Genomic DNA, 23,721 nt, shown 5'->3' with positions numbered 1-23,721 from the left:
CATCAAGCGGAAAAAATTGTTAACCCACTTTAATCGCATGCATTCACAGGTGGTTTTTTTGCAGGAAACCCATCTATGTGATGCTGAACACCAAAGGCTTAAAAAAGAGTGGGTGGGACAATGCATTTATCCAGAATTTGAGCAATTCATTTTTTTGTGCAGTATTTGTTTTGTTGAAGTCAAGTCATACAAATTGGCTTTTTTCATGTTTGATACTATTAAGTTTTTTTCTAATTTTTGGAAATATTTCCTCTGTGTTTATAAAACAAATCTTGAAAGCCATTTTATTCGTGTCCTTAACATTTGCTACTGGTGAAGGATCTGCTAAACTGACTAACACTAGAGTTGACGGGGCATTATGGTGCATATTTTCAGTGGCATCTAGAAGCCTAAATTTTAGCTGCTCAAAAATTGGACGGTCAAGTACATTCCTGGAGTGGACTTAGCCCTGTAGCACTGATTTGTGGCACTAGACAGTCACATGTGGCTGCTGACCCAGAGCACAGAAAAGATAGCCCTCAATTGACTACCCAAATTTAGGTTCCGTTTCAGCTGCAAAGGTTTGTGGCTGAAAATGATCCTAAGATCATCAGCTAACTTATAGATAGCAATGTTAGGTGCTTGGGGTCCCTGTTTAATATGATTGTATAAGGCCAAGAGGTTCCAAGTCTTCTCCATCAATCATTTACATGTATTGAAAAGTATTTGACTGTAAACATATTTACACTTGATGGAGTTTATTCAAAGTGAAAAAAACTCCATATCTCTAGACATTTGGGATTTTTTAGGGATAAATTAGACCATGAGAAATAAAACATGCTAAGGGAGAGTTGCACGCTACGTATAGCATAAACATTGATGCACATTTTCCTTGCATTAGTAAAATTGTCTCATTCAAATTGTGTGCTGCATCCACTGAATTGTAAGCCCGTAGCTAACATATGTACAGCTTTTCACTTGTTTACCTGCTGTTAAGGAAGATCTCATGGCACTGTATTGACATTACTGTGATGATGTTTTGTAGGGGAACTACAGCAAAATGCTTTCAAAGTTAGATAAAGTTCTGAGATGGATGTGGGATTCAAATCTCCCCCTGCAATGCTCGTCTCACTCGGTCAGAATCAGGAGTGCAGTGGATGACCCCAGGTTTCCTGCTGCTGCAGTCTGGAGTGATTGGACCCCCTGGCAGACTGTTTTAGGTTAGCAATGCTTTGATGTGTTCTTTTCAGTGTCCTATTTTCAACAAAGTTCTTTGTAGTGTACACTAGAAGCACCAGTTGAAAATGGGGTGTTTAGCAGTTAATTCTGCAGCACAGTGCAGCCTTAGGGCACACCCAGCCAGTCAGGTCTTCAGGATTCCCACAATGAATATGCATGGAATAGATCTGCATACAAAAGGAGGCAATGTATGTGTAACCCTTTTTTTTCATGGATTTGACTGTTTCCAAAGGGCGCGCACACACATTTTTCTGGGGACTGTTTCCACTAGTTCTCTTTCCCTTTCTGCTTGTCCCCAAGGTGTGGGTCCTTTCAGTCCGGGTGAAGGCAGACCTTTGTGGCCCCTTTTGTGTTTGTGTATGTATCTCACAGTCACTCTTGTTCCTGTGGTGCTGTGCTGCAGGGACAGGCAGGTTAGACACTCTTGTGAGTATTCAAAATAAAATGTACTGATTTCTTCAGAAATAAAATCAATGTCCAATTAATAACTACTGTGCCAATTTACAGCTAGGGTTACACAGATTTATGCCTCTATCTGGTATATGTGTCCTTTCTCTCAGGTTCCTGGGATAAGGCTCATCATGCCTGGTCTGATTGCATAAACTGAACCAGAGGACTAGGGAAATCCTGTGGATGAGGTGAATCACTCAATTCTGGAAAAATCCTTCTTGAGTCCTCAGTTCAGTCCTCTTCACCCCAAGCCTGTATCCTACATTGGTTGGCCAAAATTAGGTGCCTTCCCTGCCACTCCATTGTAATTTATTTTTTTTAAAAAACCTGTCCCACTGCTCTCCCTGCCATTTAAAAAGTAGACACATGTTCCCTAGCCACTTCCTCTTCCTTCCAGTGCTCCCATTCCAATGAGATTTTAAAAATATCCCCCCTCCCCCCAACATTTCTGGCAAGATCCCTTCCCTCTGGGTGTCCATGCCATTAAAAAGTAAAATAATTTCCCTTGCAGGCCTCCTTGCTTCATAAAGCATTAAAAAAATATATATATCCCTATGGCCATCCTGCCTCTTTGCAGTCAAAAAATGTTAGGAAAAGCACAGTCAGGGGATGTTTGGCCTTATCATTGCTGCTACCCTCTTTTTGTAAAGCAGGGAGAAAGCAGGAGATCCCCCTGCAGGGCTTTTATTTTTTTGACAGTGGGGAGACTTAGGGGGAGAGGAGGATGCCTGGGATATTTTCAAAAAAATTTTGAAGCAGGGAGACTGGGAACGGAGGCCCATGGAAAGAATAATAATAAAAAAATAATCTTTATATGATGGGGAGATTGGGGAAGGTGGCCAGTAGGGACTTTTATTTTTACATTTTAATGGAAGGGAAATGAACTTTTTTTTTTTTCTTTGGATAAACATACAATCTGGAGGGAAGATCCTGGCTTGGTGGTGGTAACGAGAGGAGGGGGCATGGGAAGAAGTTAGAGGTCTCAGCCCTTTAGTGCCTGATAGAGATGTGCATTTGTTGGTCCATACATTTCATTTGTTTTGGCAGTGTGCACATATCTCGCAAACAGAAGGTAGGCATACAAAACTGACAATAGGTGCACATACCTGAAACGAATGGACCAATGAATACATATTCTTACTGGCTAATTGTAGCTGGGGAACATAGCTACACTAAGTCTAGTTGGGCACATTTTGACTGTCTAATCATCTGAATGTTTTCCTAAATCTAATCACCCAAAGATAATAGGCTAATTTTAGTGAGTCTTTTAGTATTGACCTCTGTATGTTTTTGAATGACCATAAACTTATCTAGTTTTTCATTAACAGAACAAAAGGACATCCAAAAGCAATTTTCAAAAACCATTTAAATGACTTTTTAAAAGGGGTTAATAGGTTGTCTGCAAATTGCTCACACTTTATGCGGGTAAAAGTAAGTGTGCTATCCCACAACGTGCATGCTTATACAGACATTCTGGCAGAGAGGTTCTCTGGGCAGGTTTAGGCCAGGGGAAGCATTAATATGTGTTGTCCTGCATTTTCAAAACCATGCGCTTTGCCTGCATGGTTTTCAAAGGGAAAGTAGATCCGTGCTTTCCCTTCGAGAACCAGTACAAAATCAGAGGGTAAAAGTACCCATAGGTTTTGCAACAGCCTGCAGGTTTTTCAAGATTGCCCCCCATACTTTCAGATGTGGGAGTTAAAAAAAAAAAAAAGTTTCAGCTTACCAGCATCCATATGTTATGGTTTAAAACCTTGATACCCTAAGCACCAGACTATGTATGTCAAATAGGTACACAGAAACTTTTCCAGGCGCTGAGCATGTACTTTTACATTCTAATTTGTCTTGCAGGGCTGGACACATCGGACAGCAAAGAACCGTCCGTCTTTCCCAAAAACAAAGTCGTGAAAAAGGGTTCTAACATCACTTTCTGCTGTGTAGCAGGCAAAGGCCAACACATTCTGTCTGTGGAATACAATGGCTCCTCTTATCCACTTTCTTATGTAAGCAACAGAAGTGTTGCAATCACCCTGCGTGATGTGGCACTTTCAAGTGCATCTGGGAGAATTGTTTTTTGCAGTTTGTCTGAGAAAAAGAACGGTGGGACGGTTTTCTTCGTTGGCAGTGAGTACTATTTGATTATCTTTCTGCACTCTACATTAGGAATGAAGCACTTTTACCATCTGCGTAGCTTTACAGTAAGCAATTCACATAGCATTTTCTTAAAATAGTGAAAAGGAGAAAACACTGACAAGTCGGGATTCTTAACAGCCTGAAAGAAAATAGCAACTTATGTCCTTAAATGTGGCTTAGCCCCATTTAATGGCTGCAGCAGAAGAAACCCGCAGCTGCTCCATGTGCGGGGGATGAGTAGTATTCAGAACCAGAAATGGGTCAGAAGAAACCAGAGGTTCATTTACCAACACTTCAATCCCTGAGACTGGATTTTTACTAAGGTTTCGGAACATGTTAGACATTTTGTTACCTCTGTCTGTGAAACAACATTGATGCAAAGACTGCATCACAGTTGGAGACAGGTACTGAAACAAGACTCTATGGGATGAATTTTTAAAATGTTATGTGCATAAAAATTAGCATATATGCATGTAAGGAGCGTGTACTCTTATATTCCATATTTTATAAAAGTTGAAAATACTTTTGCATTATCACTTGTGCACGCACATACAAGCGTGTTAAAAAAAAAAAAGCCACATTTAAGTACATAAGTTACTATTTTAAAAGATACCCACAGATTTGCTAATTTACTCATGTAATTTTACACCTGCTGATTATCTGGTGTAAGTGACAGTAAACGTGTTTATTGTGCAGTACTGACTGGGTGGGAGTTCGGGGTGAAGAAGCGGGATGGTCTCAATGACCTGGAGAAGGACTGGGAGAACTGGTGGACTAATTGGTAAAAGTGGTAATTTGCTTGAAGCGTGCATTTAAAGTACATTGAGTTGCACATGTAAGTCCTACTTTATTTTTGCGCGTAAAGTATACACCCATATATTTTTAAAATAGGAAGGAAAAGTTAGGTGCATTCAATGCATTGATATATATTCTTTAAATGGATTGCATGTATTTGTGCCTAAGCTACGTACACACGCACGTTGTAGGATAGAGATACGCATATTTTATAAAATACGTGTATATCATACTGAATGGATTATAAAATACTAATGTAGATCTGCTCGTGTTCCAATCCTCCCTAACCAGATGAGGACCATAAGACTCAGTTAATCTGCCCATATCATTCTTTGTGCGATGCTATAGATCCCAGTTAACCTCTGGCTTCCCCCTCACTTTTTCACAACTGGAGATCTTCAGTGTTTATCTCATGCTTTCGCAAATCCCAATACTGGGTTTTTTGGGGTTTTTTTCCCTTCTTCTCTCCAGTGTGGAGGCTATTTCATGCACTCACCACCTTTGCTGTGAAGAAATATTTTCTGCTGATGCTCCTGATTCTACTCACTTGGAGCCTCACACCATGATCTCTTGTTCTAGAGCATTCTTCACTCTGAAAATGTTACCTAGTTCTCTTCTTTATGGACAAGTAGGATGAAATTGCTCACATGTAGAGATGTCATTCAGAGGCATCAAGAACAGGACATTTACTAGCTAGAGCTAGAAAGAGTTAGAAGTTTTCTGTTCATGCAAAATTGGCACCACACAGCTAGGTGCCATGAGGTCACCTTAGCCAGTCTTTCCATAAAATGAGACAGGTGTGTTTTTCAAAGAGAAAAACGTTTCCTCATTGTAGCCACAAGGCTCCCTAAACCTTCTTTTTTTTTTTCTTTCATTTTTATGTTTTTGACACCTTAACCGCATCAATAAATGAGGTCTAAGAGCTTTTTTTGGAAACTTAAAAAAAAGTATGCATTTTCCAAAAATACATGCAAGGTTACCTTGAAACTAGAAAAAAATGATTTTGACAATAAACGTATTATTCAAAAGATAATTAATATCCAGTCAAAAAAAGAAAAACAACCAACCTTGCCATACATAATCACATTTGACTTGAAAAGAAATTAAAAATATTTTCACCTTTTTTGTTTGGAAGGCTCCATTATTCCCTCCATGGCTAACAAACAGGTCTCGAGGTTTAAATGGTGAAGAACATACAGTTGTGCTCATAAGTTTACATACCCCTGGCAGGTTTTGTAAGATGGATCGCATTTTGAGAAACCATGTGTGATCAGACAAAACACGTCTGTTCTTTTTAATGTGTTTCAAATCAAACTATTATCACAGAATAGCACAATCATTAAACCATAGCAATAAAGGAAATAATACAATGGTCCTGTTCAAAGACTTGGGTCTTAATATTGTGTATTACCCGCTTTTGCATCAATGGCTGCTTGCAGTCTTTTGTGATAGTTGTGAATGAGGCCCTTTCTTTTCTCATGGGGTGCCCACTCCTATTGGCCAAAAGCCTCCAGATCCTGCAAATTGTTTGGTTGTCGAGCATGAACTGCATGTTTGAGTTTTCCCTTAAGTGGCTCAATGATGTTGAGGTCAGGAGACTATGATGGCCACTCCAGAATCTTCACTTTCTTCTGCCGCAGCCATTGAAGGATCAACTTGGCCTTATGTTTCGGATCATTGTCATGACTGCGCCCCATTCACAGCTTCCTGGCTAATGAATGCAAATTCTCCTCCAATATTCTCTAAGATGCTACATTCATCCTGTCATCAATTTTGAATAAATTCCCTGTGCCATTGTAGTTCACCCCCTCCCTCCCCCCCAAAAAAAACCCAAAACAAAACAGAGATCCACCTCCATGCTTCATGGTTGGGGTGTGCTTCTCTTCATAAGCCTTGTTGACTCCTCTCCAAACATTGCGTTTATGGTTGTGACCAGAAAGTTCAATTTTGGTCTTCTCACTCCAAATTATTTTGTTCTAGAAGTTTTGAGGCTTCTCTAGTGCAGTTTGGCATATTGTAAGAGGCTTGTTTTGTGGCGTTGGTTCAGCAATGGCTTTTTTTCTGGCAACTCTCAATGTAGCCCGTTTTTGTTCAAGCATCTCCTTATTGTGCATGCTGAACACCCGCACTGTTTTGTTTCAGAGAAGCCTGTATTTTAGTAGAAGTTGCTTGTAGATTTTTCTTTGCATCCCAATAACAATTTTTCCTGGCAATTGGGTCTGAAATCTTTCTAGGTCTACCTGACCATGGCTTGATATTACCAGAAACTAACATTTTCCACTTCTTGATCAGAGTTTGAAGAGTACTGATTAGTGTTTTCAAATCTTTAGATATGATATCTTTTTATATCCTTTTTCTGATTTATAAATTTGAACTATTTTTGCTCGCAGATCCTTTGATAGTTCTTTTGTTTTTCCCCATGCTTCAGTAACCACTAAAGTCAGTGCAGCCTTGAGTGAAAAGCACAAGCTAAGAAACTGATTGACTATTTATATACAGATACTAATTTCAATCAAACAAGGCACAGGTGTGCATACCTACCCTTCATTGCTATCTCAACCTGTTTATGCCAACTTGAGTGTATATTATCAGCCCAAACATTCAAGGGTATGCAAACTTTTGAACATGAGCATTTTATTATTTCCCTTATTGCTATGGTTTAATGATTGTGCTATTCTGGACTTGCACATGCTTGCAAGTGCTGGTCAGGACTTGCACGTGCTGGTCAGGACTTGCACGTGCTGGTCAGGACTTGCACGTGCTGGTCAGGACTTGCACGTGCTGGTCAGGACTTGCACATGTTCCAAATTACTTAATCTTAACTATACACTTTGATGCAAGAGGACCTTATAACAAACTCAGACTTTACCTTCCAGGTTATACTGTGGCCGTGGCTAGCTTTAAATTGTGGGTCCTACCAGCTTCCCATGGGCTCCCTTGCCTGCCAGCAATGGTGGCTCCATCCTTATCACAGACCTGCTTAACCAGCCCTTGCTTCTCAACCACACTGTCTCCATGACAGCACCTTACTGCCTTCACTTTCCAGTATTGTAACCTGCCACTCTGAGATCAGCCTTGAGCTGTGGGTGGCTCTATCTGTGGTGATGGTGGCTCTGTCCCCCACCACTATTGATTCTGACCAGCCTTTGCTCCTCTGGCTGTGCAACCCCTCTGGCAGTGCCTTCTTGACAGCACAGTCAGACTTCCTTGGTGTCTGCCCTGTTCTACCTTTTTCTCAGGGCTTTTGTTTCTTTGGAAGTCCCTTGTTAATCCTTGAACACAACCATTGAACTTCCCCATTGCTGAATCTCTGCCCCACCCTTCTAGAACTAAAATACCCGGAAGTGTTCTGTGCTTTCCTCTTTCACTTTCATTTTCAACAACTGTACTCTCGCTTCCCGTACTGTACCATCTGTACCCCCGGATGGTCACCTCCTGCACATCTCTGTTGATTCAATGAATATGTTCCTTTTGGAGTCCTTTCTTCACTGAAGGTTTTTCAGTAGGTTTTATGTTTGAGAGCTTCACTATTAACAACATTGCAGTGAGCTTTGTTTGAGAACTTCATTATTAACAACATTGCTTTTCCTTCTATTACTTCTACTGAGAGGCTGTTCCTTGCATCCACTACCCTTTCTATAAAGAAATATTTCCTAGTGTTACTCTTGAATCTACACCTTTCGCCCTCATCCCTTGACCCCTTGTTCTGGAGCCTCCTTTCCATTGAAAGAATGCTCACCTCCTGTGCCTGGAATCTTTTGAGATATCCAAATGTCTCTATCATATCTTCCCTTTTTCATCTTTCCTCTAGGGTGTGCATGTTTAGATCTTTAGGTATATCCCCATATACTTTAGAACAAAGACCACTGATCATTTTAGTAGCTACTCCAATTGGCTTATATCCTTTTGAAGGTATGGTCTCCAGAACTGTACACTGTATTCCAAATAAGGTCTCACCAGGACCTATACTGGGTGTTCCATAACCTTTGCCTCCCCCATTGCAGCAGCAGCCAGAAATCTGATAGAAACATGCAATGTACCATTTTAATCAACATTCAACACAGAATTAAACAATGTAAAATTACTATCTGGTTTGTCCACTGTTAGCTTGCAAAACGGCTTTAAAATGAGCGGAGTTTGAACACCACACATTTTGAAATAAATTGGTATAATTTTCCAAATTTAATAAGATCAAGTCCAAATTTCAATACAGTTTTGGTGGTTTAATGACCCTGATCATTTTCATTCAACATTAATTTCTCCACCTCATCCTTAATAATGGCACCTATGTTTTTGGCAGCATTCAAGTCTGGAGAGTTCCCTGGCCAAATGTCATTACCTCAAAAATCAATGCCATTTTCTTTAAGCAGCTGTTGCATAACGTTGGCTTGCATGCATAATGCCTTATCATGGACAAAAGTAGCTTCACCTACTACCAAATGCTTTCTGAATTACTCAAAAATAGGATAACATTTTCAGCTAAAATCATATTCCGAAAATAGGCGCCATCCCAAGATTCCCCACGTTCTTTGAGTACCCACAACATTTTCTTCACTGTGAGCATAACAAAAAGACCAATGCATGCAGGATATCTGACAATTTGGCAATAATGTTCCTCATCGCTAATGTCATTCAAAGTGTTTGACCAAACGATCATTTTGAAAATTTGGTTTTCGAATTGACCAATAAAAATTGTCGTAAGTTGCTAAATGAAGAAAATCATCTTCACCCTAATTTCGTAACCAATTTGCCTGCCGGAGCCTGTCTTGTATATGGGTTTCGGTTTTCAATGATTTTGAAGTAACATGAAATGCCTGGATACCAGCCCTGACTCAATGACAAACTTGTTCCTCTATCAACATTTTTCCTTCTATGATCCAAAATCATTCATGACACCTGGTAACAGCTTATTTTTCTGCTTCTTCCTGGAATTTTCAATAATTTTTTGGCTTTCTTGAGACAATTTTAGCAGTTGACCACACCAAATTCCAGAAAGCACTCATCAGCAGTCTTGCTCCATGTCCTCTGAATCCAACTTTCACTTTGACATACTTTTTCAGCAATCCACTTTTTTGTAATAAAGATTGCTCCAGCATTACGAGCCTCACGAAATGCAATATACTTAATATGGTCAATCTGATGCTTTTTTTTTTTTTTTGCAATTTTCTGGCCTTAAATAATTAATTTAAGTAATGTGTAATGTACTATTATATTCCAAACTGAATGGCCTACAAAATGGTACAAATATTATAGTAGAATAATCCAGTGGGTGCTGGGAGTAGGCAAAGGTCATGCAGCACTTGGTACAGGGCAATATTACCTCCCTTTTTCTGATGACTCTTTCTCTCCCTATGCAGCCAAGTATCTTTTTGGCTTTTGCCATCACTTTATTTACCTGTTTGACCACCTATAAATCATCAGAAACAATCACCCCCAGATCCCACTCCTCCCTTGTGTTTAGAAGAATTTTGCCTCCAATACTGTAACTCTCCCTTGGGTTTTTGCACCCTAAATGTATTACTCTGCAGTAAATCTTAGCTGCCAGTCTGTATTCCATTCCTTGAGCTTTACTAGATCCCTCCTCATGTTTTCCACACCTTCCTGGCTGCCTACCCTGTTGCAGGAAAGGAGACTGGAAACTATAGGCCAGTTATTCTGACCTCTGTAGTAAGCAAATTAATGGAATCACTGCTAAAATAAAGGATAGGGCAGTTTCTGGAATGCATGATCCAAGGCAGCAAGGTTTTACTAGAGGTAAATCTTGTCAGATGAATCTAATCAATTTCTGTGATAGGGTGCCTAGAGAGTTGGATCAAGGGAGAATGCTAGACATAGTGTACTTAGATTTCAGTAAGGCCTTTGATACAGGTCCACACAGGAAACATAAATAAATTGAGCACCTTTGGTATGGTACCTGGAGTGACTGACTAGGTTGGAAACCGGCTGAGTGGGAGATAACAAAGGGTAATGGTAAATGGAGTTTACTCTGAAGAGGGGGAGTTTCAAATGGTTCGCTTTAGGGATCAGTCTTGGAACCAGTTCTTTTCAACATTTTTGCGAGCGCCATGGTAGAAGGATTGTCGGGAAAGATTTGCTTTTTGCTGATGATACCAAAATCGCTAAAGATTGATACAGAACTTCTCTGAACTCTTAGGGGCTGATTTCAAAGGCATTTAGTTGGATAATTTATGAGTTATCCAACTAAATACCAATTTTTGAATATTTGGGGCGCATGTTATAAAATTAGGGGTCATCGCGCGCAAAGGGGTGCACACTAGTGCACCTTGCACGTGCCGAGCCCTCGAGGAGACCAGCTGGCTTTCCCTGTTTCCTCCCCCCAGCCAAAAAAAAAAAAACCCCGTACCTTTTATTTCACAAGTTACGCCTGCTGACTGCCGGTGAGCGATCCCCCGGCCCAGCAGCCTTGCAGAGGCCTCTGGCCACGCCCCTTCCCCGCCCCCGGACTGCCCGTTTTTTCAAGCCCCGGGACTTATACGCGTCCCAGGGCTTTATGCATGCCGCCGGGCCTTTTGAAAATATGGCCTGCGTGCAAATCCTTCTGGATTTACGCGTGTAGGGCTTTGAAAATCTGCTCCATTCTATTCTGTAAATAGTTTGGTATTTTCATCATTGATAAAAGTATCTCTTCTATCTGTGGCTGTTCAACTTGGTTCTTGTACTCTGATGAAATCAATTGTTACTGAAATGCTGGTAAATAGAATAAACTTTTTTGTTACTTCTGACCTCTTTTTTTCTAAATATATGTTTACAAAGTCATTGTAAAGATTACAGGTCAGTATTGCTGATTTGTATTGCAGACCTTTAAAGAAATTCTTGTTTTATAAATAGCTGCCAAACTGCAGTTGTATCTAACACAACAGTAATATTATTCCTAATTACAGGAAAAGGAAACCTCAGTAAATATGTACTATACAAGAGAAGGGTATTGATTGATGAGAAGCCAGAAAACTAAACAGTTTTCCCTCAAAGGTCACATGAATATGCAGCCATAGGTTCAGCTTGTAGAAGCTGCTCTGTAATTAATTTACTTTAGGGTTGACAGTTCAGTCTATCCTCAGTTTTCCAAGAGAAACAGAGAAATAGAGACAGCAAAAGGAAAGGTAATTATTCAAAACCTCAGAAAACACCAGTAAAGTTTCTTGCATATTTTTTCTCAGTAAACAGTTTTTATAGTTCTCACACACATCATTACATAAAACAGTTTTGTATCAAGTTTTATTTAGTCTTGACAATCATTTAATGTTCCTTAAGCTATCGTAAAATGGAAATTTGGCTTAATTACCAATTTTTCAAGATTATCTGCCTGCTATGGATTTGGTAGTTTGATGGCATATTCTCCTTCGTACAAATCTTCAGAGGGACAATTGTGTTAGTCTGGTATAGTAAAAATGACAGGTATTGAGTAGTACCTTAAAGACTAGCCAGTTTATTGAAGCATGAGCTTTCGAGGGCAAAGTCCACTTTGTCAGATGCATGAAGTGATGTACAGTAGATGGGTAAAATATATACAGAGCACAGAGAAGGCATTGAATTAGGAAGAACATGGTGTGGGGTGAGTGTTAATAGACTTATAGTATAGCCTACTGACAACTGAGGTAAGTGTGAAAAGACAGAATGACCTGATAACAGTTAAGTTCATAGATAGTTGTAGTGAGTCATGAAGCCATTCTGTTCACACTTAGAGTGATGGTGTTACGTTTTTTTTAATGAGTTCCAACTTGTTGGTTTTATGCTGAAGCACTGCTTTGAAGTTGCTCTGTAACAGTATGGCAACCTTAAGGACAGATAGAGAATGTCCGGGAAGGTTGAAATGTTCTCCTACTGGTTTCTGAATGTTGTCATTTCTAATGTCAGATTATGTCCATTTATTCTTTTCCTTATAGATTGATCTGTTTGTTCCATGTAGACAGCAGCAGGACATTGCTGTCAGGTGATGGCATATATTTCATTGGAACAAGAGCAGGTGAATGAGCCCCGGATGTTGTAGTTGATGTTGTTGGGTCTTGTGAGGGCGTTGTCTAGGTTAATAGGTGGACAGAGTTGGCATCTGGGTTTCTGGTAGGGTCTAGTTCTTGAGTTGGTGTTATTGTATAATTTGTGGTTGTTGGTGATTATCCATTTAATGTTGGGAGGCTGATGATAAGCCAGGATAGGCTTGCCACCCATGGCCTGAGAGAGGACGGTGGTATTGTCCAGGATGGGTTGCAGATCCTTGATGATATGTTTCAGTGTTTTTGAACGGAACTGTAGGCAACAACCAGAGGTGTTCTGTTTTCTTTTGGGTTGATCCTGTAGCAGATTGTGCCTGGGTATTTGTCTGGCTCTGCTGATTTGTTTTCTTACCTCACTGGGTGGGTATTGTAATTCCAAAAATTACAACTGTCTATGAATTTAACTGTTATCAGATTATTCTTTCACAGTTACCTCAGTTGTCAGTAGGCTATACTATAATGCTATTAAAACTCACCCCATACCATGTTCTGGCTAATTCAATGCCTTCTTTCAGTTCTGTATATATTTTACCCATCTCTTGCATCTGACGAAGTGGACTTTGCCCTCAAACGTTCATGCCTTAATAGATTGGTTAGTCTATAAGGTACCATTAGATTCCTGTCATTTTTACGCCTTCATACAGTGATTTAAAAGCATGCAGTAAAATGAGACTAGTGTAAAATATTTCTTGATACTGTGCATTGTCATTGCATGATAATATGAACATAAGCTTCTATCCTGCAATATTCCTAAATTGTGTAAATACCTGAATCTCTGGAGATGTTCGGCCTGCATCATGCTGAAAATAAAATATTCAGGTGGACTTGAGGGATATTCAGTTCTTTTCACTGAAGATGTACTTTTCTGCAAAATAACTTGAAAAATTGAGCCCATAGTGTTTACCAGAATAGGAATACTTTGTTTTTCTAGTAGAAGTTTTAGCCTACCTAGTCCTTATATTTGAATAAAATCAGAAGCAATAAGCACACATATACAGAGAGAAAACAAGAGGCAGATGAACAGGACTGATAAACTTGCTGCATGTTTGCTTATATTAAACAGTGTTTGAGGTGAAATATCTTTTTTTAGAAGAGACACAAATCTAATGTTTTTGCTGTTCTCAGGATATTGATAAGCCCTTGATATTTTGCAGAAGAGCAGGGATGCTGACCTCATTTTTATGCTTTTACAAATAAAACCTTGTTGAGTCTACTTAATTGGGCTCAGAAAATATTTCGCCTTATCTCTGTGTCCCTCTGCATTGCTTTTTTAAAATAAAATTGCTATACAAAAAACAATTGCTGGTAACGCTGCGATATCTGTTCCTTCCACAGAGTCACCAGAGAAGCCCACCAATCTTTCCTGCGAAACTCAGGACTTAAAGACTTTAATCTGCACTTGGTCCCCAGGGGAAGCTTCCAATCTTTTTGGAGTTCGTTCCACAAAGTACAGCCTATCTGAATGGCAAGTGCTTTCTAATTGGTTTGGTACAGTTGCTTCCTTCTGTGCAGCAGCATCAGTACAATCATTTGAGTAACAAGTGGCATGAGTAAGACTAGATTTTTATATGATGATATTTCAGATATTTTCTGTGTGGAAAATGAAAATGTTACACATACTGAATATGTTACATAGTTGGTTAGGTTAAAAGGAAGCCATCAAGCCTAACCTGTTCTGTTACACTGCACTGTGGGTTGTGTATAGCTGCAGAGTGTCTGCCCAATGACTCCTCTCCACTGCATTGTCATGCTGAAAAATGAGCCTCCCATTGATGCCACCACCACAGCCAATTCCACTTCAGTTGCTGTTTTATTGGTCTGCGGAATAGGAATGTGTGTTCCACGTTGTCTTCACAGAATTTAAAAAAAAAAGAAAAAAACAGAAGAGCAGTGGCCTTCGTTCAAATTCTGGGCCCCAAAGCAAACCACTTGCAGAAACACCTCTGATGGGATGGCTGCAGAGAGGCCCCTAACTTAGGCTTTTGTCATTGATGTTTGGCATCTAAGGATAGGTAGGGCCTTATCAGTCTTGAACCCACTGTAACCGCCACAAGAGCCTCATTCTTAAATGAATCTCTACAGCACTGAATATGCTTAGCTGTGCTACAGAAATATTAAATAGATGCAGGCACACATAGCCTTGTATAGACAAATATACTTGGTACATGCGCTATGGGTCTCTTAAACTACGCATTTTTCCCATAGACAATAGATCAAAAAATCTTTAGTATATCTGGCCCTCTGTGAGCAATAAGCACATAAAATACAACATATTTCTATACCCTTCCCAGTCTTTTCCTTCCTACTCTGCCCCATCCCCTGCCTAGGAGAAACCCCTCCCCCCACTTTAGAGAACACCGCACTGAAGTATTTGTTTAATATTTTTGCCATTTCTTTGTCTCTCTCCACTCATTGCTCCTCATTACCTTTCAGTTTCACTATACTACTTCGGGTCTTCCTTTTTACTTTGATATATCTGAAAAATGTTGGCCATCTCGCTTTTACCTCTTTGGCAATCCTTTCTTCTGCTTGATCTTTCGCTTTCCTGATTACTTTCTTCATCTCCATCAGCTTCACCAGATATTCTTCTCTGTGTTCCTCTTTTTGGGATCTTTAGACTTGAATGCTGTTCTTTTTGCCTTTGTCTTCCATCTCCTTTGAGAACCAGATTGGTTTCTTTTTCCTCTTATTTTTAATTATTTTTTACTATATAAATGTTTGCTTTTGTAATAGCTCCTTTTAATTTGGCCCACTGTTGTTCCACCTCACCCATTTTCTCCCAGTCTTCTAGTTCTTTTTCCAGGTATATCCTCATTTTGACAAAGTTTGTATTGTGAAATTCAAAACTCGGGTCTTTGTGTGACTTCTCTGTATCCTGTTCGTGATATCAAACTATACTGTATGATGATCACTGGTGCTTAGGTGGACACCTACCTGGACATTAGAGACATCGTCCCCAATAGTGAGCACTAGGTTGAGTATAACACCTCCTTGGGGGTTCCATTACCATTTGTTTGAGCAGAACCTCTTGAGGGACATCTACTATCTCTCTACTTCTTGTAGATTCCACAAAAGGGATACTTCAGTCTACATCTGGCAGATTAAAATCTCCAACAAGCAACATATCTCCCTTCTTTTCCACCTTTTGATTGTCTTCAATCAGATCTCTATCCAGTTTTTCTGTTTGAGAAGGAGTCCTGTAGGTCATACCAATAAAAATGGAAGTACCATCTTTTTTTAGGACAGTCCATAATGCTTCTTCTCTACCCCACGTCCCTTGCATTTCAGTTTCTTGGATATTTGTTTTGAAATAAAGAGCTACTCCTTCCCCTTTTCTGTCCTTCCTGAACAAGTTATAGCCCGGGATGGCCGTATCCCAATCATGAGAATTAGTGAACTATATCTCCATGACAACAACAATATCCAAGCCTACCTCCACCATTAGCCTGCAGGTCTAGGATTTTACTGCCCAGACTATGAGCATTTGTGGTCATAGCTTTCCAGCTGCTATTCCTAATCACCTTGCTTAGAGGATAACTTTCAAACAATTGCGTGTGGCAGCATATATGCATATATATGACCACAAGCAGATCTACATAAGTATTTTATAACCCATGCATATGATATGAGTATTTTATAAAATACTCATATCTCTACCCTGCAACATGTAGGTTTATGGGCGAATACATGCAATACATTGAAAGAATGTATCTCGATGTATTGAATGCGCATACTTTTCCTATCTATTTTAAAAATATATGTATGCATATTTTATGTGTGAAAGTAAAGTAGGAGTTTTTCTCGTTAGGTCGGCTAATTTTAAGAAATGCACACATCAATGAAATTAGCCAGTTTATCAGTTAGTCCACCAGTTAGCCCAGTCTTTCTCCAGGTCATTGAGACTTTCCTGGTTCTTCAACTTGATCTCCCCTCAGTTCTCCCAGACCTCCCACCCAACGAATAATACACAATATACAAGGTTAGAATCAAATATGCGAGATAATTAGCAGGTGCAAAAATACACAAGTAGTTGGCAAATGTACACACGTGTCTTTTACAATAGTAATTTATGCGTGTGTGTTGGCCCTGCCCCATTATCCCCTGGACTTATTCATTTTTTATGCATATTTATGTGCATACAAAAGAGATAATACATGCATATTTTCTACTTTGATAAAATACAGAATACACAAGTAGAGGCTACTTCTGTGTGCATTTGCTAATTTTTAAGTATATTGTTTTGAAAATTCACCTCATACAGACTATATGAAATGAATTCAGTGTACGTTATCATATGCCAGTGCAGTCATAGCAATCTTTAGATGGTTTCAAAATCTGGAAAAGAAATTGAATCACTCTATCCTTGATCCTAATTCTTACTACTAATAATATCTATACTTTTAATTATCAGCCATGTTTATATGGCCTATTGAATATTGGCCTTCTGGTCGCTAGTGAATGTTACATTGGGAAGAGGCATACTTGAAGAGGCTGGATACCCAGATGAAGGTTGAACCAAGGCTGGTAAAACCAGGCCTAGCTGGGAGGCATCTAGACCTGCAGCTGGAGCAGGACTGCAGGGCTAGACATAGAACAGGAAAACTGGAGCAGACTGCATACCAGAATACAGAGCAGGAACAAGGTCAGACAAGCAGATGTTTCAGAGGATGCATCCCAGGCGTTTGTTGTACCAGAAATGGTGCGTCTCTGTTGCTCTCCTTATATACTCTCACCAATGAGGGCACACCCTGTGCTGAACCAGTGGGACCTTTAGAGGACCTGTCTACTACCTGTCAGGCAGGGATTAAATATCCTCTGGCCTTTTCCTGACTCTCTGCTCCTCTGCATCTTCACAGCCTCTGCTCTCTAGGATCGCTGATTCAAGCTCCATTGGTCTTGATAGCAGATTTGTCTTGTAAACTATATTTAATCAACATTCCATTTGAAAGAGAATAGTTGTTTGGGTTGCAACTAGAAATAATAGATACGGATTTAACTGAAAAGAAAAAGACTTTTCTTCCTCTGGATAAATCTAGGAGGAAATTTTCAAACCATATATGCACGTAAAACAATTTTATACTTGTATATAGGCCTTTTGAAATTTACCCCAGGGTTTGTATGCGTAAAGTACGAGCGGAAGTCATTTCACGTGTACATTTATATGTACTTGAAAGAGGCATTCCTGGAAGCGAAGTTAGGCCGGGAAAACCCATTTATACATGTACTTTTGAAAATCAAATTCGTGTGTAAATATATACATACACATTCCCTGTACATACCCAGATCAGTCAAGACTGCTGGGTTTTGCCTCCCTTCCAGCAGATGGAGACAGAGAAAGCTTTGACAGACTGTGCCATATATACCAAGGTGCCACCCACAGTCTGCCAGTATTCCTCTGTCTCCAGCAGATGGTTGAGGTGCAAAACCCACAGTCTGGTTTGATCAGTAGCATTTAAGTATAGCTTGGTCTTTGAGTTGTTAGTTTATTTTATTTATTTATTTTTAATTTTTATATACCGAGGTTCTTATAGAGACTACAAATCACTCCGGTTTACATATAACGATAAACTGCCCAACAGAGATAGTGTAGACAAGAGAAGTGGTTTAGCTGTAAAGTTCTTTCCAAAAAAAAAAAATTTAACAGGTTGAAGTCTCAAGCCGCCCGGAGGATTGTGAGGTCCTGAGGGGACCATCCCCTCTCGTGTTGCAGGCAGCTGCTCGAAGAGGTAGAGGGGCCCGGGTACCACGGACAGAGTAGCTCTGGGGGTGATACCGGAGAGTCCAGCTCACTCCCCCCAGTCGGAACTGAGGCTCATGCGGGCTGCCGTGCCAGCCAGGGGGTAAATATTAAAAAAAAAAAAAAAAGGTCTTGTGGTGTTTGCTGCCTCTCCCTTGACTTCCTGCAGCTGCGACTCGTTTATTTGGCGATTTGCCGGTCCGGGGGGCTGTGTGCTTGCGCGGCAGGGTTGTCATGCCCTGATCATCGGCATGCCGCGTGCGATTGTCCCGCAACAGAATTTGTTCGGCCTGTCTTCCGGGAGGGGAGGGCCCCTCCATTTTGCCCCGGGAGGGTCAGCAATTGATGTGCACGAATGCTGCGAGGCCCCCTGTGGGAATGGTGGACATTTTGTCCTCAGGCAGCATAAGCAGGAGAGCCAGGAGACACGGAGGGGGGAGAGGAATTCCCCTCCTGATTTATCTCCGCAGAGGCCTGTCTCCGGAGGAACAGAGGATGCAGATCCAGATTCTACTGGGACGGATGATGACCCTGACGGTGCGGGGGACTCCTCCTCTTCCTCTTTGTTTTCATCGGAGTTTGTATTGCTTATGCATAAGGCCTTTAGGCCAAGAAGGCAGGTAAGAAGCAGGTTGAGGGTCCCTCCCCCAGTGGTTCCCAAAGGCGAATCGCAAGCAGCATAGGTCTAAGGGGAGCCTGGACTTGGATAAGGGGGACTCCGGTCCCCCTAAGGTACAATGCCCGTTAAGAACAGGGGGCCATCAGATGGATACGGACACCTCTGATGATAGGGATTTGCAAGAAAAGTCCCCAGGGGAGGTGGATGAGAATCCGGGCTTGCCAGCGGACGAGGTTCGAGGGGCGCAGGTCGCCGAGGGGGACGACCCAAAGGTAGTCTGGCTGTTCCATAGAGATGAGCTCGGCCCGCTCATCCTCTTTATTTTGAGAGAGTTGGGGATCGAGGGGCCACCAGCGGAGGTCAAACAGGGGAATATGGATCCTGTTTTGGTTGGGCCTGAGGGGTCCCACTACTTCATTCCCACTCCATTTTTCCGCCACTGATTTGTTATTCCGAGAGTGGGATACCCCTGACCTCGGGTTTAAGGTGAGTAAGGCTATGGACAAGCTATATCCTTTGCCGCAGGAAGCTCTGGAGATGTTGCGAGTTCCTAAGGTGGACTCGGCGGAGATGGCGGTTACCAAGCAGACCACTATACCGGACACCGGAGCAACGGCCCTCAAGGATCTGCAGGATAGAAAGTTGAAGATTCAACTAAAGAAGATTTTTGAAGTGTCGGCGCTGGCAGTGCGGGCCGCCATGTGTAGCAATTTTGTTCTGCAAGCAGGCCTCCGCTGGGTTCAGCAGCTGCAGGCAAATGAGGACCTGTCGGAGGGTGCTCTCCAAGCAGGCCGATTCGAGTCGGTGGTCGCTTATAGTGTTGACGCCCGTCATGATCTGTTGAGGCCAGATCCATGTTATCCGCGGTATCAGCACGTAGGCTCCTGTGGTTGAGAAACTGGGCAACGGATGTTTCGTCTAAGGCACAACTCTGCTTCATGCCCTTTAAGGGAAAACTGCTTTTTGGTAAACAGTTGGAGGATTTGATCCAATCTTTGGGAGAAAATAAGATCCATCGTTTGCCGGAGGATCGGCCCAAGTCAAGAGGTTCCTTTTCTGCGAGATCTCGTTTTCGGGGAAATCGGAAGTTTCATCCAGTCAGGTCTGCGGGTCCTGCCTTCAGGCCAGGGGCTAACAGGCATCATCTCAGTCCTTTCGTGGCCGCCGGTTCGGGAGACCCGGAGCTTCCCCAGCGTCCACTAGAGTCAAGTCTTCGCAATGAGATGAGGTGGGCCCACTCCTCGGAGGTTGTTGTGGGGAATGGGCCAGGGTGACGTCGGATCAGTGAGTCCTCACAGTGATAAAACACTGTTATGCATTAGATTTTGTACGCTGTCCCCGCGACCTATTTCTGAGGTCTCTGTGCGCATATCAAGAAAAGCGTCAGGCAGTACTTGACATGTTACAATGACTTCGGGCCCTGGGGGCATTTGCCCCAGTCCCGTTGGGCGAACAAAGGAAAGGCTGGTATTCCATCTACTTTGTGGTCCCAAAGAAAGAGGGAACTTTCCGGCCCATCCTAGACTTAAAAGGAGTCAATCGCTGTCTTCGGGTACCTCGCTTCCGCATGTGGTCGGTGATTGCCTCCGTACGTCAGGGCGAGTTTCTGGCGTCGCTGGACCTAACGGAAGCATACCTACACATCGGCATACAAAAGGATCACCAGCGGTTTCTACGGTTTTTCGTCCTAGGTCACCATTATCAGTTTCAAGCCCTGCCGTTTGGACTGGCCATCGCTCCCAGAACGTTCACCAAGTTCATGGTGGTAGTGGCGGCTCAGCTTCACAGGGAAGGCTTGTTGGTGCATTCATATCTGGGCGACTGGCTGATTCGAGCAAAGTCCGAAGAGCTTTGTCAAGAGGCGGTTTGCTGGGTGCTACAGCTGTTGAGATCCCTCGGGTGGGTGATCAATTTGTCCAAGAGTCAGCTTGTTCCCTCCCAGATCTTGGAGTTTCTGGGAGCGCTGTTCGACATGTGGCAAGGAAAACGTGTTCCTGACAGCGGACCGCATTACCAAGATACAGAGTCAGGTTCGGGCTCTGTTGGTAAACCATCTTCCCCGGGTGTGGGACTACCTGCGAGTCTTGGGATCCATGACTTCCACTCTGGAGCTCGTACCATGGGTCTTTGCGCATATGCGTCCTTTACAGTCGGCATTGCTGTCCAGATGGAGTCCGGTTTCGGAACAGTTTCATCTCCCTCTCCTGCTCCCGGAGGTGGCGAGGTTCGGTCTCGTCTGCTGGCTTTGCTCGGACAGTTTGCAAAAGGGAGTTTCCCTAGTAATGCCCGAATGGACGATAGTGACTACGGATGCCAGTCTCTCTAGTTGGGGAGCAGTATGCCTCCGGAAGTCTGTGCAGGGCCTATGGTCTCTACAGAAGTCTCAGTGGTCCATCAATCGCCTGGAGACCAGAGCGGTACTTCTGGCTTTACAAGCGTTCCGTCCTCTGATTCAGGGGAAATTGGTCCGGGTCTTGTCCGACAATGCGACCACGGTGGCATATATCAATCGGCAAGGAGGGAGCAAAAGTCACCCGTGGCGGAGGAAGCGCAGAAGCTGATATGCTGGGCGGAGCAGCACTTGTCCTGTATAGCAGCATCCCACATAGTGGGCGTCGAAAATGTACAGGCAAACTTTCTCAGTCACAACCACCTCGACCCAGGAAAGTGGGAGTTGGCGGATGAAGCCTTTCATTTGCGATGAGTGGGGCATTCCCGCTCTTGATCTGATGGCGATGTTCAAGAAGGCCAAGGCCCCATGGTTTTTCAGCAGGCGCAGGGAGAGAGGCACCGAGGGCGTGGACGCACTAGTACTCCCGTGGCCAACCGACGTACTATTGTATGCCTTTCCGCCTTGGCCCTAGGGAAGATGCTTTGCCGGATAGAACTGCACCCAGCGGAGGTAATACTGGTAGTCCCGGAGTGGCCGAGACACCAGTGGTTTGCAGATCTGCTCAGCCTGACTGTGTCAGGGCCTCTGTGTCTACGAGCCATCCCGTTTCTCCTTCATCAAGGCCCTGTATGTTTGGAAGAAGCGGATCGCTATTGTCTAGTGACATGGCTTTTGAGAGGCGACGCTTAAAAGGCAAGGGTTATTCGGATGCGGTGGTTGCTACCCTTTTGAGATCGCAAAAGTCGTCTACGTCTTTAACATATGCCAGGGTGTGGAAGGTGTTTGAAGATTGGTGCATAGCACGGAAAGTTGATCCCATCCGGGCATCTATAGCGGATATTTTGTGTTTCCTACAAGCTGGTCTTACAAAGGGTTTGTCGTGCAGTTCGCTTAGGGTCCAGGGGGCGGTTCAGGTTCTATTCATGGAATGTCATTGGCTATGCATCCGGATGTGGCGCGTTTCCTTCAGGGAGCCAAGCATTTGCGTCCCCCACTTCGGTCCCCTTGCCCTTTGTGGAATCTGAATTTGGTTCTCAACGTGTTGTGTGGTTCGCCCTTTGAGCCTTTTAATGATAGGTTACAAATTTTTACTAATAGGTCTGAAATTTCATTTTTTAGTTCCTTCAGAACTCTGGGGTGTATACCATCCGGTCCAGGTGATTTACTACTCTTCAGTTTATTAATCAGGTCTACCACATCTTCTAGGTGCACCGTGATTTGGTTCAGTCCATCTGAATCATTACCCATGAAAACCTTCTCCAGTACGGGTACCTCCCCAACATCCTCTTCAGTAAACACCGAAGAAAAGAAATCATTTAATCTATGTAAAATATTAAGACATTTAATAACAATTCAAGTTGCAGCTGCAATGCCAAAATGAATAGATGCTCTCAATGCAAGAATTTATTGGTCATAGGCATTTCAAGTTGCTGCTGTCAGTCCTAGCTCCTTGGTTATTTGAATCAAACACTCATATTCAAAATCTTCAGAGGGATAGCCATATTACTCTGGTGTAGCAAAAAATAACAGGAGTCAGGCATTTTATAAATTAACCAATTTTCTGAAGCATGAGCTTTTGAGGACAGTGTTCACTTGGTCAGATGCATGAAGAGATATACAGGAGGTGGGTAAAATATATACAAAACAAAGAGAAAGCATTGAATTAGGCAGGACATGGTGTGGAGAGAGTGTTAATAGCATTGTAGCATAGCCTACTGAGAACTGAGGTAAGTGTGAAAAAATAGAATGATCTGATAACAGTTTTAAGTTCATATGGGCCGATACAGTAAAAATAGCGGGAGAGCAGGTGAGCGCCCGCTCTCCCAGCACACGCACAGGACACTCTCCTGTGCGTGCGATACAGTAATTAAATTTATTTAAATTAGGGCCAGCGGTAAAAAGAGGCACTAGGGACACTAGCGAATCCCTAGCGCCTCTTTTCGGACAGGAGCGGCGGCTGTCAGCGGGTTTGACAGCCGACGCTCAATTTTGCCGGCGTCTGTTCTCGAGCCTGCTGACAGCCACGGGTTCGGAAACCGGACGCCAGCAAAATTGAGCATCCAGTTTTCAACTCGCGAACTATTTCAAACTTTTTAAAACTTTTTTTAAAACTTTTTTTAACTTTCGGGACCTCCGACTTAATTTCGCCATGATATTAAGTCGGAGGGTGTGCACTTCCCTGGCGCCGGCAGAAATTAACGCCTATCTTTGGGTAGGTGCTAATTTCTTAAAGTAAAATGTGCGACTTGGCTGCACATTTTACTTACTGAATCGCGCGGGAATACCTAATAGGGCCATCAACATGCATTTGCATGTTGCAGGCGCTATTTGGTTCGGGGGGGGGGGGGGTTGGACGCGCGTTTTT

The 23,721-nt window shown here is 42.4% G+C and overlaps 1 protein-coding gene across 3 annotated transcripts in view; it reads left to right on the top strand.

Annotated features, from left to right (window-relative positions):
• OSMR (oncostatin M receptor) overlaps positions 1-23,721 on the top strand; it is a 178,700-nt gene that overhangs the window by 54,338 nt on the left and 100,641 nt on the right. For all 3 annotated transcript variants that reach the window (XM_029578388.1, XM_029578398.1, XM_029578406.1), the window contains 3 exons: positions 1,025-1,199; positions 3,520-3,792; positions 13,944-14,073. In XM_029578388.1, the coding sequence (XP_029434248.1) occupies positions 1,025-1,199; positions 3,520-3,792; positions 13,944-14,073 (578 nt within the window). The remainder of the gene's footprint in view (positions 1-1,024; positions 1,200-3,519; positions 3,793-13,943; positions 14,074-23,721) is intronic.

This window comes from Rhinatrema bivittatum, chromosome 1 (assembly GCF_901001135.1).
Source record: "Rhinatrema bivittatum chromosome 1, aRhiBiv1.1, whole genome shotgun sequence".
Taxonomy (NCBI): Eukaryota; Metazoa; Chordata; class Amphibia; order Gymnophiona; family Rhinatrematidae; genus Rhinatrema; species Rhinatrema bivittatum.
Note: the sequence above shows the minus strand (reverse complement) of the source record. Positions and strands in the feature narration are given on the sequence as shown.